The sequence below is a fragment of the Otolemur garnettii genome, unplaced genomic scaffold, assembly GCF_000181295.1.
Source record: "Otolemur garnettii isolate 467f Iridium unplaced genomic scaffold, OtoGar3 scaffold00021, whole genome shotgun sequence".
Classification (NCBI taxonomy): domain Eukaryota; kingdom Metazoa; phylum Chordata; class Mammalia; order Primates; family Galagidae; genus Otolemur; species Otolemur garnettii.
Genome location: NW_003852416.1, coordinates 5,980,130 through 5,997,239, shown reverse-complemented (window position 1 = coordinate 5,997,239; position 17,110 = coordinate 5,980,130). Strand labels below are relative to the sequence as shown.

The window sequence follows — 17,110 nt, the reverse complement described above, 5'->3', positions numbered from 1 at the left end:
ACTACAATGAGATATTTCCTACCAGAGGTTCAAACCTCACCAGATGGCCGCTGTATTCAGTGGCATCCAGAACACCTCCACTAAAGGCATTTTGTTTTTAAGCACTCCAAGAGGAAGTGAGATAGGTAAAAGAATTAAATTATTTGTCTGGTCCAGTCCTGGGGCAAATGGTGTTTCAGAATCACTGTATTCAACAGATTTCACGGGGGTGGGGTGGGGTGGGGGGTGGGGGGGGGCTGAAATCTTCCTTGCCTTGCTCTGTCATAATCTCTACGATGCGTTGTCCTCAAACAAGACGCTTCCCCTTGTTGATTTAATCAGCAACTTATTATCAAATTGAGGATTTGGTAACTTCGATATGCATTTATCACTGAAGAAAAATGAGATCTTTGTTGGTGATGGATGAGGCTTTTGGAAATTTAATTTATATGTTGCATATCCACGCAATGAAGGCTGCCCTTGTTAGCACTAAAAAATCCCATTTCCTCTTTGGTCATCTGAAGCTAATTAGAGCTGCTGTTCACTACAGAAGTAATCAATAGCTTTCTACAGTGGATCACACAGAATCAGACCCATATGCAATTAGGCCAGTGTAGATACACAGAGATACCTTAATTAAAACAAAATTTGCTCTGTAAGAGATAGGCTCTCAGAGATGACTGGCATTCCAAATATTTTGACATATTTAATGTGTTTATCCAAAGTAAAAGTCTTTATGGTGGAACTTCTTACTAATCAAATACACTTGGGTGCTTGAGGAATTTCCCTTGAAAATATTTCAAAGTGAAAAAAGTTGGTACTGAGAATTATACACTGGTGTTTATTAACATTTGGATATAAATGTACTTTGAACACCAACAGAGCTAAAAGACTATGCCTTTATCTTGGCTTTCAAAGTTTCCTTCCCCCAGTAATGTGATTAGTCTTACAAGGCAGATGTCAGTGGGCAAAGGGAGTCAACATGAAGCATGTGCCACCAGCTTCCTCCTCCTCCTCTACCCCCTCTCCCCACGTGGGGAGAAAGCCAGGGCACCCCAGGACTCTACTAAGGTGGAATCTCCACATCTAAACTAGACTTCACAAGTGCACTTGAGGGTCTCGACTCACTTAAGGAAGAGAACCATGGGAGATGATATGCAGGGAAAGCAGCCAGATGCCTCACTGAGAGAGTCCTGTTCTCTTTATCTGTCCCAACAAATTCATCTCACCACATCTAATGTTATCTTCTTGATTAAAAAACTCTTCTTTTTTCTCATGGTCAGTCACAATCTGCCATGGAGAACACTGAACAAGATGCAAGCAGATTCTCAATGACCTTCACCAAACTACTCTAAGCAAACAGCCCAGACACGGCAGTCAGGGATAATGAAAATCTTAGGAAAAGAACTGTGTACCTGGCCTGGATCTGCTTCAAAAAAGAGGGCAACACATGCCAACCCCATCCCAACCTAAGCTGCCTTTGTCACGTAGCCATAACCCGAAAACCCAGATACTGGACTGTGTCAATGGCAAGGGTGGCATTTACAAGTGGCTGCCAGTCTCCCCACAGGGACGCATGCTTGCATTTCAAGAAGTGATAAGACAACGCTCGGCAGTGCTGTTTCCTCCAGCCTGTCCACGGCCATGTGGTGCAGAGCTTTCTGCTAAAGCACAGGCTCCTGAGAGTCTGCTTGCAAAGAGCTGTATTTGCGGAGTTAAGATTGGAGCTTATGCTACTTAGGAGGAAAAAACAAGCTCCATGGATTTTGTAGTAAACCATCAGTAAAAAATGAAAACAGTATCATTACTTTCAAAATATAGAAAGCCAATAGTTGAAATCATTTCTTAGTAAAATTGTTTTTCTACATATAATCTCATAACTGTGAAGTGTATTCGAGTGACACTTCAGCTGCATTTGACTTGTTAATTTTAGGGCTTCTCACTCAGGGAAGGCCCAGGAGAGTGTCGTTCAGCCACCCAGGTCCTGTGAAGGTGCTCACTCATTCTCCTTCTCCGTTTGACTACAAGATAGATACTGTCTTTTGGATGTGACAGGTGTTTATTTGTTCTGGAGGAGAGTGTAGAACTGTTTACGGGACACAAACATTAGCGTGGAAAATGCCAGTACATAGAGAAAGAAGAACCTTAGTACAAGCCAGTTTCCACGAAGTCCTGCTCTTGTTGAAAACTTTCGTTTTGTGGCAAAAAAGCTTGGCATCTGTGTCAGGCTGCCACGGATGTCATCGGAAACCAAAGCCATTGCATGAGATACGAAAGATTTCTTTAGCAATACTAACTCCTCTAGCTAGGAAATGCCAGAATTAAAATTGTTAAAATCATCATCATCATCGTGGTTGTCATCACCATGAAAAACATGGCCCTAGTCTGCTTTACGGCCACATTTACAAACTGTCCCTTTGAAATACAGCATGCCTCAAAGCCTCCTGAGTCTGGAACACAGCCCTGCATCAGATTCCCCGCTGAAGCCCATACGGATCACAAGAAGCTTTCTTAAAAACAACAACAAAAGAAAGTTCCAGTTGGATGGAACCATTTCTCAACCGAGCCCCTAAAACTGGAATTTCAGATATACAAGAGGACAGGAAACAGATAACTTGGTTTTTGTCTTTTTACATGTCCATATTGTTTTCTTTCTTTCTTTTTTTTAAATGCAGCTACGATGTTTCTGCCAAAGATAAAGACAACAGGGTGGACAGAGCGGTTACCACCAGACCCAGCAGTGGGCTCAGACCGCAGCTTGGAGGAGCAGCCATCGATTTTGTGGTTATGTGGCTGGAAGCACCAGAGAGACCATTCTTTTCATAATCCCGCTGTAAGAAAGAATAATTGCATTGTCACCACTGCATGGACTCGTTCCACCAGGGTACATTTTAGTCATATGCCTTCTCTCTCCCATTCCCCACTCACTACGATTTTACCACGGAGACTTCAATTCTCTGACTTATAATTTTATGGGAAGAAACAATGAATCTGGATGAGAACCAGACACTGAGAAACCAGCCAGTGCTGACTGTTCACTCCTCCGTTATGGATTATTAAAATCCACATGGGGGAAATATTTGATCTCAGGTATCCCTGCCATTCTCCCCCCTCTCCTTAACACCTCCATAGCTGTGAAATCTGGAATCATGAAACCACCAGCTACAGAGGAATGTCTGTCATCTCTCCCCACCATGGAAGGAGGGCAGGAAGAACCATCTCAGGAAATGTGCCCAGGAACATGACAGTTCACGTAGAGAGGGGTCAGAGACAGCTGCAGAGACAGGCAGAGCAGGGAACAGCCTTGACCTCCACCAGCCAGTTCAATTCCAGATTTTATAGAGAGTGTAAGGAGCTTGCCCTGCTTGTCAGCGGGAGAGCCCAAACCAGAACCCAGGCTTCCCGACTCCCAGCCAGCACAGCTGTCCTCCCCCAGGGCTGAATCCTCCTTCCCCATCTGCAGCACCTGCTCAATCCCATGATGCTTCATCCCACACAAGGAGCTGGATCTGCGCCCAGCACAACTGCCTGCTCCCCTGCCCCCCGGGGACAGTAATGCACCTACCCTAGCTACCTCTGGGCAGCTGTGGGGGTCAGAGGAAGTGCAGCTAGGGAGCACCTGGTGAGCAGTGAGAGTCTGTATGTATCTGCTCCGTACCAGGCAACTTTACCAGACTGTGGTCACAGAGAATCTCACGGCCTTAGAATAACCATTTTAGTGTTGGGGTCCAGTTCTGTTAGATCCCGGGTTCCTCGCTTACTTCTAACTTTGGGAACTAAGATCTGAGATCTTGCAGGTTGCTCAAAGGGCGAACAGAGGTGAAGGGTGCCTTTTCTTTTTCCTGGACCTGAAACCTTATTTTCTCTGGACCCTTTACATCACACCCTGCCCCAGGGGCCCAAAGACTGCATCTCAACAAATGCAGGGAGCCCCCTACAACTTACTTCAGAAAGGCAGAGGTGCGGACTGCCTGACACGTTGGATTTCAGCTTCTGGGCCTGGGGAGAGACAGGAAGAAGAAAGCGCAGACATAACATGTTAGAGTAATTACCGATGATCCATTAATCAACCATCCAGGGAAGTGCTATCCAATAAATATGCGAGCCGCAGCTATGAGCCCCATGCATAATTTAAAACTTTCTAGTAGCCACATAATAAAGAGATAACAGGTGAAGTTAATTTTAATAATATATTGTATTTAACCCATACATTACCACTTCCACGTGTTACTGATATGAAAAATTACTAATGAGATACTTTACACTCTTTCATTCCTTTATTTTTCAGACTAACTCTTCAAATGCAGTGCATTTGACATGGTCCCTTTCCACTCAGCCCAATTTCAAAGGCTAGTGGCCAGTGTGAAGGCAGCACAGAACGAGGTTACTGCAGAAAAGGATTTGAAGTGATCACTCATTTACACTTCTGAATGTCAATTTTGGGGAAGTTCCTCCTTCTAGGTAAAATATTGTGGTAAAAATCTCTACTGGCTGGGCGTGGTGGCGGACATCTGTAATCCTAGCACTCCAGAAGGCCGAGATGGGAAGATTGCTTGATCTCAGGAGTTACAGACCAGACTGACCAAGAGCAAAACCCCGTCTCTACTAAAAATAGAAAAAAAAAAAACTAGCCGAGTTTCGTTGTGGGTGACTATGGTCCCAATTATGTGGGAGGCTGTGGCAAGGGGATCACTCAAAACTAACCTTGCTTGCGGTTGCTGTGAGCTACCCCATCATGATGCCACAGCACTCTACCCAGGACGACAAAGTGAAACTCTGCCCCCCCAAAATAAAAATATCCATTTATGAGTAATATAGAGGTGTTCTTAAACTTGTTTGTGAATTTGTTTATTCAGTGCTCCACTCAACAAACACTCACCGAGCACCTACTGTTTTCCAGGGCGGGACATGTAGTATTGTTGAACAAAAGTGATATAGCCCTGGGTTCAGGGGGCTCCCCTTTAGGAAGTAAACCACTCACTGTTTGGGGACTAAGGCACAGGGCAGGGAGGTTTCCAGATGGGCACCTTCAAGGGCTCATGCAGGCATTAGAGATCCCTAATGCAGCAATGTTAGCACTGCTTCCAGGGCAGTTTCAAGGGCTCTGAGCTAGGAAGGCACAGAGGTCCCTAAGCTCCATCAACTGGGAAAAGGCTCTACTGGGCTTGTACCTGAGAATTTAGTTGAAAGAAAGGTTCTGTTGCTCAGTGCCAAAGAAAACACTTGAGAAAACTACTGACCCCAGGACAATCCTCTCATTTTACAAAGGAAACAGAGCACAGAGAAGTTAAGTGATTTATCCAAGGTCATGCAGCAATTTACTGAAAGAAGTTGCAGTCCACGTCTCTTCAACTCTTACATGAAAATGTGCTCCTTTCCACACAACAGTGTCCCCTTTCCCCTAATTCTACACAAAGAACTCCTTCCATGCATTTTGGCACTGACAAGCAGAGAACTCATCTGCTAACAGGATGTGCCCTGGGTGAGTGTCACACCCAAGTTCAAGAGTGCTGGGACAACGAGCTCTCTGCAGACGGCCCTGGCAGGCTGCCTGTTGCAAGACTTCTGCAACCCGCTGAAGATGTGCTAGGCTGAAATGAAGCATATTCACCCCAGGAGTAATTTATTGACCATAATGCTGCTTGGGAGGCGTCATAATCTTCACTTATATTTGCATATGCCAGCTGTGAATATGAAATAGAAACCTTTAAGCAGGCATCAAGAATAAGGCACTGTGAGGCATCCCTGGGCTGTTCAAAGGTCACTAAATGTTATGTATAAGGAGATCAGAGGGGAAATGGAAAAGGAATTGAACCCAACTCAAAAGCCTACTTTTAATCTATATTAATAGCAAATCTGGCCCTCTGCATTGTTACCTACAGAGAATAATGTGTAGAACTTTACATGTTTTATTTCTGTTCAAGGTTGGAATTGAGCCCAGACACCAAAATGGCCCTAAAACATCACACTCTGCCTTTTCTAGGCCATAATCTACAAAAGACATCAACCCTTTCTAAGGGCCTTTGCATAACTAGTCAGTTTACTCTACTGCATGGAGACGGAAGCAAGACTTCCAGATGGGGACCCATTATGCCCTCCAGTTGTTTCTGAACTTCACAGCTAAGCTGTTCCTCAGCGTCTTAGACACAGCAGCCTCTGAGGAGTCTAAGCGCTGGTCAGACCTCCTTCCACCTTCGTCCTGTGTGATCAGCACAGCAGGTCATATTTACCATTGTGCACACAGTCTGAGGCACCCTTGCTGCACTGCCCTGCTGAAGCACTAGTCCCATCATCACGAGATGACTATAAGGGGCTTTCACCAATGGGCTAGAAGAGGCTTCAATATTAACAGTTCTCCTCAGTGGATTCTATCAGCACAGGTAGATTTCTGACCCTCATTGGTCATTAAGGAGGTCATGGCATGGAGAATTTTTCAGCCTTCAACCAGGCAGATGCACACTAGTCTAAATTCTCCAGCTCTTGCTCTCCATCAGAGAATGGCTGGGATAAGGCTTCAGTCACACAGGAAAAGGCACTTGGGCCAGCTCCAGGGCTGTGAAGTCTCTGGGCTCTTCTTTCCCTAAAGTGTGGATGCCATTGGCCTGTATGCAAAGAAAAGCTCCAATTCCAGCCTCGTAGCCCCACTGGCTGGACTGAAATTGGAACCAGCAGCCCCCAAGCTCATCTAGCCTGGAGGACTGTTCGGGTGGTATCACTGGGTACGCCACTGAGTTTCAGTTAGAATGTGCAGGCAGGCCTCTTCAGAGGCCCAAAGACACTGTTTTCTCTCCTGGGGGCACCATCCCAACTCTCAGAACCACTCAGCCCCCAAAGGGTTAGCAGCCCACATGCACGCCTCAAAGGACTGTTCACGTAGCACATTAACAAGCTTCCTAAAGAGTGCTCTGGGGTGTGGGGAAGCCACCAGAACTGCAGGCACAGAGCAGAGCAGCCCTGGGTTCCCACTGACCCCTGGCACAGTCCACCGGAAAGCCGGGAGTCTGATGAGAAGGTGAAGGGCAAATGTTACCTGTTGCTGGAATGGCAGGTGACATGCGGGTAACAGAATAGGATTGCACACAGGTGTGACATCTTTTTAACTCTCTCATCAATTGAAACTCGGGCTGGAGGGGGTCTGCTGCCCAGACTGGTTGGGGTCAACGATGGACAAGTTCCTCTCACAGTGTGCGGACTACACATGGAGGGCAGGGCCTGGGATGCTGAGGCGCAGACCATGCGTGTCCGGCTGGCTGCACAGCCTGAACCCCCGGGGCCCACTGAGGGTCAGAAACCTACCTACACAGATCCAGAGTCTACTTCAGAGAATCTAGGTCTTAAAGCCCATTTTAAAAGCCTGTGAAACCGGTTATTTCTACATTTTAAAGGCTTTTATCCTGAGAATTTTTGAAAACATCATCAAGCTATCAATGTCTTGCTAGTCAGGTAGGATAAACGCAAAATACATAAAATTACAGGGCGTCCCCTGCTTTCAACTATCGCAAAAAGTACTTATACACTTTAAATGCTGTCTCAGTTGCTGAAAATTGGGACAGTCCTCTAAGTGAATTAAAAGGAACAAGGAAAAAAAAAAAACACGACTTCTAGACTTTGTAAAGTTTAAGGGAAGTTAGAAACTAGAAAAGCACCTCTTATCCCGAGTTATAACCCTGAAAAGCCAAGGGTGTTAAAAGGGAGAGTTGGCAGGGGGCTCTTCTGTGAGCCCAGCTACTGTGGGATAGGCAGGCACCCAGTGCCACACTCAGCCAGCCTGACACCACACCTGGTTTAAAATATGATGTGTCTTTTTAAAAAGAGATAAAGAAGATGTATATTCTTTTTCTAAAAGTCAATTTGAACCATCACTATATTACACTGAAAAATGAATTATTTAATTTCTCTTATGAAAGAATGTTTCCTAACATCTAATTTATACTCACACAGTTCGGGGGAAATGCCTGACACTGAGTTGGGGGAAACACTGCCACCAAAACATCTTACCTTGTGCTTTTCTTCTTGAGAATGGGAAGAAGTAAAGCAGACCAGAGAAGCCCATCCCCACACTAGAAGCCTTCTCCTCATTCTAGAGAACCAGGGAAGCTTGTTCTTTAGGCAATTCATAAGCCTTGTCCCTCCAGCAGCTGTGGCTCTGCTGTTATAAAATTGTCACTGGCTGTGATCCGCAAGTCCAGGCACGTTGCATAAAAGAATTTCCAGGGCACTGTAATTGCAAGGCCAGACCTCGCCAGTCCCTGGCACCAGAGGGTTAATAAATGCGTTAGATGCCGTTAACCTCTGTTACCAGGAGTCAGAACAGAGACTCTCCTGCTTTTTGCCCCAGTGATTAGCATTTGGGAAGCCTGACTGGTGCCCACAGCTTCCCTGCGCAGGACACAGACGTGCACTTCATTCGGAGTTCTCAGCTGAGTCCCCATGTGGGATCTGCCCACAGTGGGCTCTCCCCAAGCTTCAGGGACAGGTCAGGCTTGTGAGCAGCATGCTTGCTCTGATTATGGAATGGGAGACTTAACAGAGTTTCCACTTGAGAGCCTGGCCTTTGCCGCCCCAGGACTCCATTTCTGCAGAGAAGCCAGTGTTTAATCTTGGGTTTTTAGGCAGCTGTCAACCAGCAGGGCATGGAACATTTCTCTGCTCTCCTCCATGCATAAGAAAAGCCAGTTTCTGCTGTACCTCCAGAAAATAAAACCAGAGGATGTTGCCCAATCCAATAGCAACAGACTGTCCAGGCTGCAGCCAAATAGTCATAATTAATGATGCTCTGGTTCTTTTCTCCCTTGCTTTACTGATTAGAGAGATTTGCTATATTAGGAACCTGTTTGCTTAATGACAAAACACAAGCAATAAGCAGAGAAATACACAGACTGTAAAATGCAATCAACTTTGCTCTCCAGCACTAAGTACCTAGCTGCATCTATCACACTTGTCAATACCAGTTTATTAGCATATGAGTCTCTTCTGCAGCATACACTGGACCTTTGCTAGGGAAAAGCATTGTGTGAGTTTTTCCTGGAATAGTCCAGAAGCAAAAGAACTCAAAGCCTTTTTTCAAGTAAATCTCCATATCTTATGTTTCCTTTTCAGACAAACATAGGAAGGAGAATGTTCACCTAATTCCAAAGGATAAGGAAATCCAAAGGATGTTATTCCAGAGGAGCACCTGCTTCAGAATGTGCATTTCCCATTGTATCGAACACGTTCAGCTGATTACAGACTTTTACGGGTAGCACTTACTATTTAACAATTCTTTTGTGTACTTAATCCATATTTGTCCAAATTAATGTCTGCACGTAAAAAGATGTAACAAAAAAGTTAGTGGATCTGAGCTAAGTAAGGGTGGCCCGCCCAGTGGTCTGGAGCTTTGTGATCTTTTTCGGCTTTTCTGATTTTGCCTACTGGCTGTTGGGGAATCTCGGGTAGGTTTACTGCTGGTCTGATCACAAGCAGTTGGCCAGCCTTTTCCAAATCCCTGCCATTGTCTATTTTGAAACTTAACCTTCCTGGAGATTTGCTTTTCCTACTAACTTGGTAGCAACCACTGGTCTGAATAATGTGCTGCGAACAATAAGTGGACACATAAATAAGGCCTATTCTGAGCCTCTGGGCTTGGGTGTGTGTCTTTCAGAGCCTGTGCTCTGCAGAGAAGGGGTCCTTTTCCTCCAGGCTGAATTCTGAGCAGCCCTGGGGACTCCTCAGCTCACCAGGCTGCGCAAGAGGAGGCAGGGGACCACAAGGGAGCTCGGGTGAGCTGGGCACAGGTCCTTCTGAGAAGGGGCTGGCTGGAGTGCGGGGGGGTTTCTCATCATTGGCCCTGGGGCTGTCTGGGTCTCTTCTACCTTATCCTCCTTCCCGAAGACACTTCGTCTCCATGTTGCTTGAACTTCAGCCAAATGGTTTTCATTATATGAAGCTCTAAGAAAGCCTTGTAAAGTATTTCCCTCAGAGCAGGTTTCAGGAAGGCCAAGGGTGCCAAGTCTAGTTAGTCTGGGCAGGTTGAGGCTGGGCATAGGATAGGGGGAGGGTATAGTGCTTCTTTACCCAGAGGGAGGAAGCCTGGCTCAGACCAAGGTTGGGCTAGGAGGCCTCCAACAATAGACGCTCAATGAGCTGAAATGAAGCCAGATCGGAGGTGTGTTGTGTGTTTGGGTGTGGGGAGCACAGACTTGATGCAAGATAATCTAGGTCTTAGATTCCTGGCCTCCATGGAGCAGTCAGAGCCTGTGCAATTTAGTTTGAGCTTAGTGCCAAGCCCAGGGCAGAAACCCTCTTCCCTGACCTGATTGGGGACTAGACCCATAGACAGTCACTGGAGAAATTAAGTGAAAGGGCAAAATCATTAAAAATGGCACCTTTGTATAAAACTTTAATTTAAAAATCTCAATGTCTTTCCTTTACTGATTTTTTTTTTTTTTTTGCTACATGACAAAGGCAACCTTTTTTTTTTTTAAATTCTACTGATTAGAGTTTCTGGGCTTATCTTCCGCATAAGCTAGGGCTATAATTTCTGGTCTACAATTCCAGTTTCAGTTTCTTTAAAACAGGAGTGACATCTGTTTGACACCCACAGAGAAATCTCAGTGCAGAATCTTCCTGTATTCTTATAATTTATCTCAGTCTTTTACAGTTGTCTCGCCCACAGCTAATGCAAAGGCATTTTGTTTTTTCAGGAATTTGCCTTTTCAGATGTATTCGACTTAGTTTTTCATTGACGCAGTGAAGCTTTTCTTTGTGTTCCCAGTTTAGTCATTCAGGTAGTATTTAATAAATGATGTAAGCAAAATACCAAACACAACCAGCACAAAAAGGTTTGTGAACAAATATACTTGACACTTGTAAAGCCTGCATCTCAAGTGGAGAGCATAAGAGACAAGCATAGGCAGGAAAGAAGCCCAGTAATGTGGGGCAAGTGTTCAGTGGGCCCTGTGCATTAATCAACATGGCTGCAGGGGAATGGACAGGTTGGCTTCTGTGGCCAGCTGATTAGGTGAGAGTCAATTAAGAGAGCTACTCTTGTTATTTAGATGTTAGAAGGTGCTCCTGATACCAGCTTGATAGGTACGGTATGGTTTACAGAGCACGAGTTACCCAAGGCTTACCTGTAGCTTGCCAACCAATAGCTGTCATTGGAATAATTCCTGCCCTACTGCCTAAATCATAGGGTTGATGTGTGAATCCAATGTGACACTCTAGATGAAGTCCCTTTAAAATTCAAGTTGCTGTCAACAAGCTCTTACTCTCTCTGTGGTCCCTGGTCATTTTTAGATTGGATCCACGGTGTGAAAGATGAAGGACCTCAGGCTAATTTGGCTTGCCAATGTTATACTGGGGAGAACCAGCTCATGATCTTCTGTGATTCCTTGAATTTAAAAATGAATGCAAAGGAAGAGACACAGTCCAGTAAGATATATCAACAGTCTTCCATTAGCTAAGCAGTCCCCCGGGCTCCCCTGTCAGTCTCTGGCACCATAAAAGAATCCCGCAGCCCTGCACTTGTAATTTAACACTAATGGCAAGAAGCGCTGTGTGCAGACTCTGTCTACAGTGCGGAGCTTAACAGGGCGCCCTAGCTGGGCTTTCTTCTTTTCATAACTTCCCAGGATCATCTTACATCTTTCTGGCTTTTCCCCCCATTGGGGCAAACACAGGCTGCAAAATCCGTTAGCGACTATTTGTTTTCATTCATGGTTAACTTGCTTGATTAGTAAAATAGTCAGACAAGAAGCAATTATGAGCTGTATTTTAGACAATTATGCCCAATTAACAATAAGATGATGCCAAACAATGTGTGGAAGACGTTTTGCTCCAGAGCGGGCAGGAGGGGGGGTGTTTTGTACAGCGAACATTCAGCATTAATGGTATAAAGGCAACTAGGAGGGACGGCCTGAAAAGGAAACATTCGTTTTCTCACAATGCGCAGTTGGAACTGCAAACGTGCAAGAGCAACAGAAAAGATTCATTGTTGTCCCCGATGAGACGTGCATGGAGCCTATCTCATCAGACACGCATCCTCATCACCATCAGATAATATTTATTAAGCCTTTCATTCTCCTATGCATTTATGTACGGCTGAGTGCCGCCCTGTAATGGCTCTGTGACTTATGGTGGTGACTAAGGTTTGATATAAAACACCGCAGTCTGGAGCCATCATGAACTGGGGGCTTTTGTTAATTTTCTGGTTCGTTAGAGGGAGCAACTTTTGGTGCTGAAAAAAACAAAAGTAAAAGCAAAAATAATAATAATTAAATTAGTATTTAAAAGTATGTACTTTTAGTAGGGAAAAATAGCCTAGAAAATACAGGGAAACCAAGCAGACTAACAGTGATGGTGACGGTGCCCACTACCTTCACAAGTAGCTTCCACTGACAGTGATGCTATCTGCATTTAACCAAACACTCCCAGTAACTCAAACTCAAAAGGACACTCTCCTTTCATACAGATAGGGAACAGGGGTCAGAGAGGCTGTGGCTTGCTCAAGTTTCCAGAGCTTGGTGTGGCTACACTGAGATTTGAGCCCCATGTCTGACTCTAAAACTCACATAGACTGACTTTGGCCGATGCTCCACCCGTTATCTCACGTAATCCTAACATCAACCCTTAGAAACAGCACTTTCTATCCTGCTGACAGATAAGGAAGGTTCTGAAAGGCTCAGTAATGGCCCTGGGTCACACAGCCAGCATGGACTGAGCCCGGACAGGCAACCTGGATTTAATGCAGCGTCTGACAAGGGGTACAAAACACAGGGGTCCTCCGGAAACCAGGAGCAATTCCTACAGGTACAGGTTCTGTCTGAAGTCAGAAGTCAAGCCAGGCCAGGCGGTGTCTGCACCCCAAAGATCCCCAGAGCTGAGTGCCTGTCTGAGGTCTTCATAGCCAATGGAAGGAACAGCCACTCTGGGAAAAACTTCCCAAGTGCCCACTCAACACCCACTCTCTCAAGTTTCCTCTGTAGACATTCTCTCTCCCCATGATGTGGCTCTTTGGGGGCCTAAAATTAGAAGGGCAAAAGGAGGGAAGCTCTTGGTTGAATTTTACCCCACAAGAGAACCAGAAGTGAGTTCCATGGTTCAAGCACTAGGCAGAGCCTATTAGTCAGGGGAGGCACGGTTGGTTAGAAGTCCTAAGGATAAAAGGTCAGTAGAGGATACAGAAATTGGATTTATTTATAGTATGTGATCTAAGTGTGCTCAGAGGTATTGTCGTAGGTTACCCATAATGAGAGAGCACATTTATAGTCAGGATGGTGCAGACGTCTTATTCCTTTTTATTAAGTATGTTTATTGCCCAGCAATTGGGTTAAGCAATTGTCCAACGGCTGAATTACTGTCCATCTGATGGGCTGGCCTGGATGCCCTCTGGACCATAGGTGCAGGTGGCCTGATGGTTCTTTCCAGAAAGCAGATAAGGTACCTAGTCTTCCCATCCCCTCCTTAAGTCAATCTCATTTTTGGAGAAAAGTGGTTAAAAAAATACTTAATAGAAGACATCAGAAAGAGGTAATCATGAACAGCTGGCCAAATCCTGCCAGGTTAGCGCACACCCTGACAATGACCTAGCTGATTTCTCCGATGAATTTTGGGGTAAAGATCACTGAATGCCCCTCAGCATAGGTTCTTTCCACCTTATGGTCAGCAAAGACCATCCAGGAGAGGATAAAATGATGATAAAAAGAGTCACCGTGTTGGAGGATTTTAATGTGTTTGATGATTACAACCCTCCTATGCTGTAGTGCTCATCAGACTGCGGATGACAAATCCAGGGTCAGAAAGTTAAACTGCTCTCCATCTTAGTCCGCAGAAGGGTCTGATTTTTATTGTAGCAAGAAGCCCAGGCTCTCCGGTGTCATCTTCTCCTAAGCACAACAGCCTCCTTTTCTTCAAAAAGCAACTCCGAGCACTACCCAACCCACTGTGGGCCTACTGTCTGCAAGAGCGCTTGTCAAGCGCCAGCATGAGCACTGACACATTCTGGTTGAGTTGTATTATCTGAAAGTGAGCATTAGATTGGAGTAAAATGAACAATGGCATGGCCTCCACTCTCCACGGGGCTGCAGAATCCCTAAATGCTGCCTGTTACGACCTGGTCCTGGGGTGTATGGCTGGAAAATGAGAGGAGACAACAGAACAGCTAAAGCCTGACCCTGGGCAGCAAGAGTATCTGCCAGCTGTGGCATCTTTGCTGAGCTGTGACCTGCCAAAAGATACCCAAATGGCAGGCACACACAGTGCAAAGTTGTTCCCAAGCAACACCAAATATCAACAGAAAAACTCTGGAGCCAAGCTCACAAAGAGGAGTGAGGCAGCGGGGAAACTGAATGAGAAACAGAGAGAAGGACGCCCACATCATCTCTGGGGGATGGAGAAAGGGTTCTAGCTGCCGCAGTGACCCTGCGTACTCGAACTCAGTCAGCCTGTTCACTGTTTATATAAGAGGTGCCACCAGTTATCACACAGAGTGGTATCAGTCAGTGAACCCCATGTTCCCGACTGTAACCCAAGAGGAAAGAATCTAGCCACACGGGACTTCCTCTGACTACTGCCATTTCTGTGTAGCTGAAACACAGCTCTGGGCCAGAGCTGGTGCACCCAACACACATAAGGGCCCTGGGACTGAACTCCCCACAGTGTGCTCCAGGAGCGTTGTGATAATTGTGTGTGTGTCTGGCCCAGGGCCGTCTCTTCTGTTGACTTTTTTGTCCAACAACATAACCTGGCAAATTCCAGAAATAAAATCACATGCACTATAACCCCAATGACAGCAAGAGACCGTGCCTTCTCTCTGATGCTATCTACTACACTAGCTCCTCGGGGTGACAGCACAGAAGTGATTATGATGGAAGCCCCCCTTTTTGCCCTTATTTCATGTTAATAAGAGACTTCATAAGAGTTAAGAGTTGGAGTGGGGGAGATGTGATCAAGGGACCATCTGTAAAATGAAAAAAATGTCTCAAGAAAGAACCAATTTGTCGCCTGTTTGAGCTGAAGTTCTCCTGGCCTACCTAGTGTTCACCTTGTACTTGGCAAATAGGCTTATTCTAGCTATAGGAGATTAGGGATAAAAGAGTAAAAATGGGAGATAGAGGGGAAAAAATTATAATTCCGAGGTACTGCACTGTGTGTGCTTAATTTGGAGGGCATCTGGCTACATTGTTGTCAAGAAAAATAGATCCCACGACCTGCCTTTATTGAAAAGGTGGCATCTGGGTTCATTAAAGGTGTGCAATAGATTTTGATAAAAGCTATTTTTCTAAGTTATTAAATTGGTTTTGAGGAACTTTACACTCTTCTTCATTTGAACAATTATTAAACTATAAAATAGAATTGCACAATTGCTAAAACCGTAATCTGAAATTTTACAGCCAGCTATAAAATGCTATATTATTAAACTATACTGAAGATGCTCCAGCCCATTACAACTTTTTAAATGAATTATAAAACCCTTTACTGCTGATAAAATAATCTTAAATTACAATATTATGTATTCTCACAATATGTTGAACCAAAGTTTGTTACAATGCAAACATGCCAATCATAAAGAAATCATTATTTGAATTAAGTCTGCAGAAGCCCGACATCTGATAACAGCTGCTTCAGCAAGGCAGCCCAGCACCTGATGTCTGCAGGCTGGGCGGGCAGCTTGTCCTTCCCAGGAGGTGCCTTTCTCTATGTCCCTTCAATCACAGGACTCTGCACGAGTCAGCGCCTCCTGGGTTTAAAGGACACACAAGGGGCACTTAATAGGACCGTGGGGATTAAGAAAGGGCTAATAGCCATTCTTCCCCAGCTTAACATCTCTCCTTGAGTGAGATTTTTAAAATGTGAAATGTTTAGTTACTGCGTAGCTGCCACTTACATGCCTGATACCTATGATATGGGGTAATATACATAACGCACCTAGCATGAGGCCTGGCCCCCAAGGCTGAATCTCTAGTTTTGTTTTTTTGTACCAGTTATAGCCCGCATGCGTCCATTTCCAATCAGGTTGAATACACAATTGAAAATGTATTTCAGCATGCTGGATTGTATCACAGCCTTAACCTTGAGCTTTGAGTCAAGCACTTTCCTGGGTTAAGGGCTCTGTAAATGCTCTATAAGCAGTTATTTCAAAAGGTATTTTTACAACAGCCTCTTTCCTCCCAGGGCTGCCGTAGGTGGCTTCTGGGAGGCAGCTTCCCTCTGAGCTCATCGGCTGGCACCTGGAACTGGGAAAATGGAGTAGGAGGAGGCCACTGGCAGCCAGCCCATGCTGGGCGTGGCCGGGCCCACCACACAGGGCCTCGGAGCTACTTGGCAGTCGGGCCTAGAGTTCTACCATGAAGATTCCAGAAGGCCCAGAAGGAGCCTGCCTGGGGGTCCTTGCAGCTGAACACTTCTAAGGGAACACCCCTCCTCCCATAGCTCATTTCTTCCAGAGAGAGGAAATAAAACTCACTCTGAGCAAGAGATCATTATGCATAGGAAATTCTAGGTGTAGCCAAGATTTGAACTTTCTTTTTAGACGACAAAAACAATAGTGGGTACTAGAAAACACTCCGTGTTACACAGAAATGGTGGAAACATCACTAGACCATAAACAGAGATAACATCAACCCAAGTGCCCATCCACACATGAATGGACTGATACACTGTGGTGTACATACACCATGGAGTACTACTCAGCCACAAAAAGATGGAGACATTACATCTTTTGTATTAACCTGGATAGAGTTGAAGAACATTCCCCTTAGTAAAGTATCACAAGAATGGAACAGCAAGTATCCAATGTAGTCAATACCAATATGAAACCAACAGGTCAACAACTACAGGCTCACAAGAGAGAAAAATACAATTAAATTCAAGTGAGGGGAAGGAGGAGGAAAGAGGGGGAAGAGGGAAGGGGGAAGGGGTTTGTAAGTTCTCACCTAACAGGCACAAGGTCGGGGTATACACCACACCTCCTGAGTGAAGGGTTCAACTCCAACTTGGACTTTGCCTAACAAACGCAAACAATGTAACCTAATCATATGGAAGCAACACACTGTATCCTATGATAGAATTAATGTACACAATTATGATCTAATAAAAAATAAATTTAAAAAACATCTGAAATTAAAAAAAAAAATAGAGCCAAAAAAAAAAA

At 45.0% G+C, this 17,110-nt stretch overlaps 1 protein-coding gene across 1 annotated transcript in view; it reads right to left on the bottom strand.

The window, feature by feature from the left end:
* Positions 1 to 2,019: 2,019 nt before the first annotated feature.
* The window catches only part of GFRA1 (GDNF family receptor alpha 1), a 196,553-nt gene continuing 181,462 nt past the window's right edge, over positions 2,020 to 17,110 (bottom strand). The window contains exons 9-10 of the mRNA XM_012803685.2: positions 3,925 to 3,978; positions 2,020 to 2,810 (exon numbers count right to left, since the gene is read on the bottom strand). Coding sequence (XP_012659139.1) covers positions 2,655 to 2,810; positions 3,925 to 3,978 — 210 coding nt within the window. The 3' untranslated portion in view covers positions 2,020 to 2,654. The remainder of the gene's footprint in view (positions 2,811 to 3,924; positions 3,979 to 17,110) is intronic.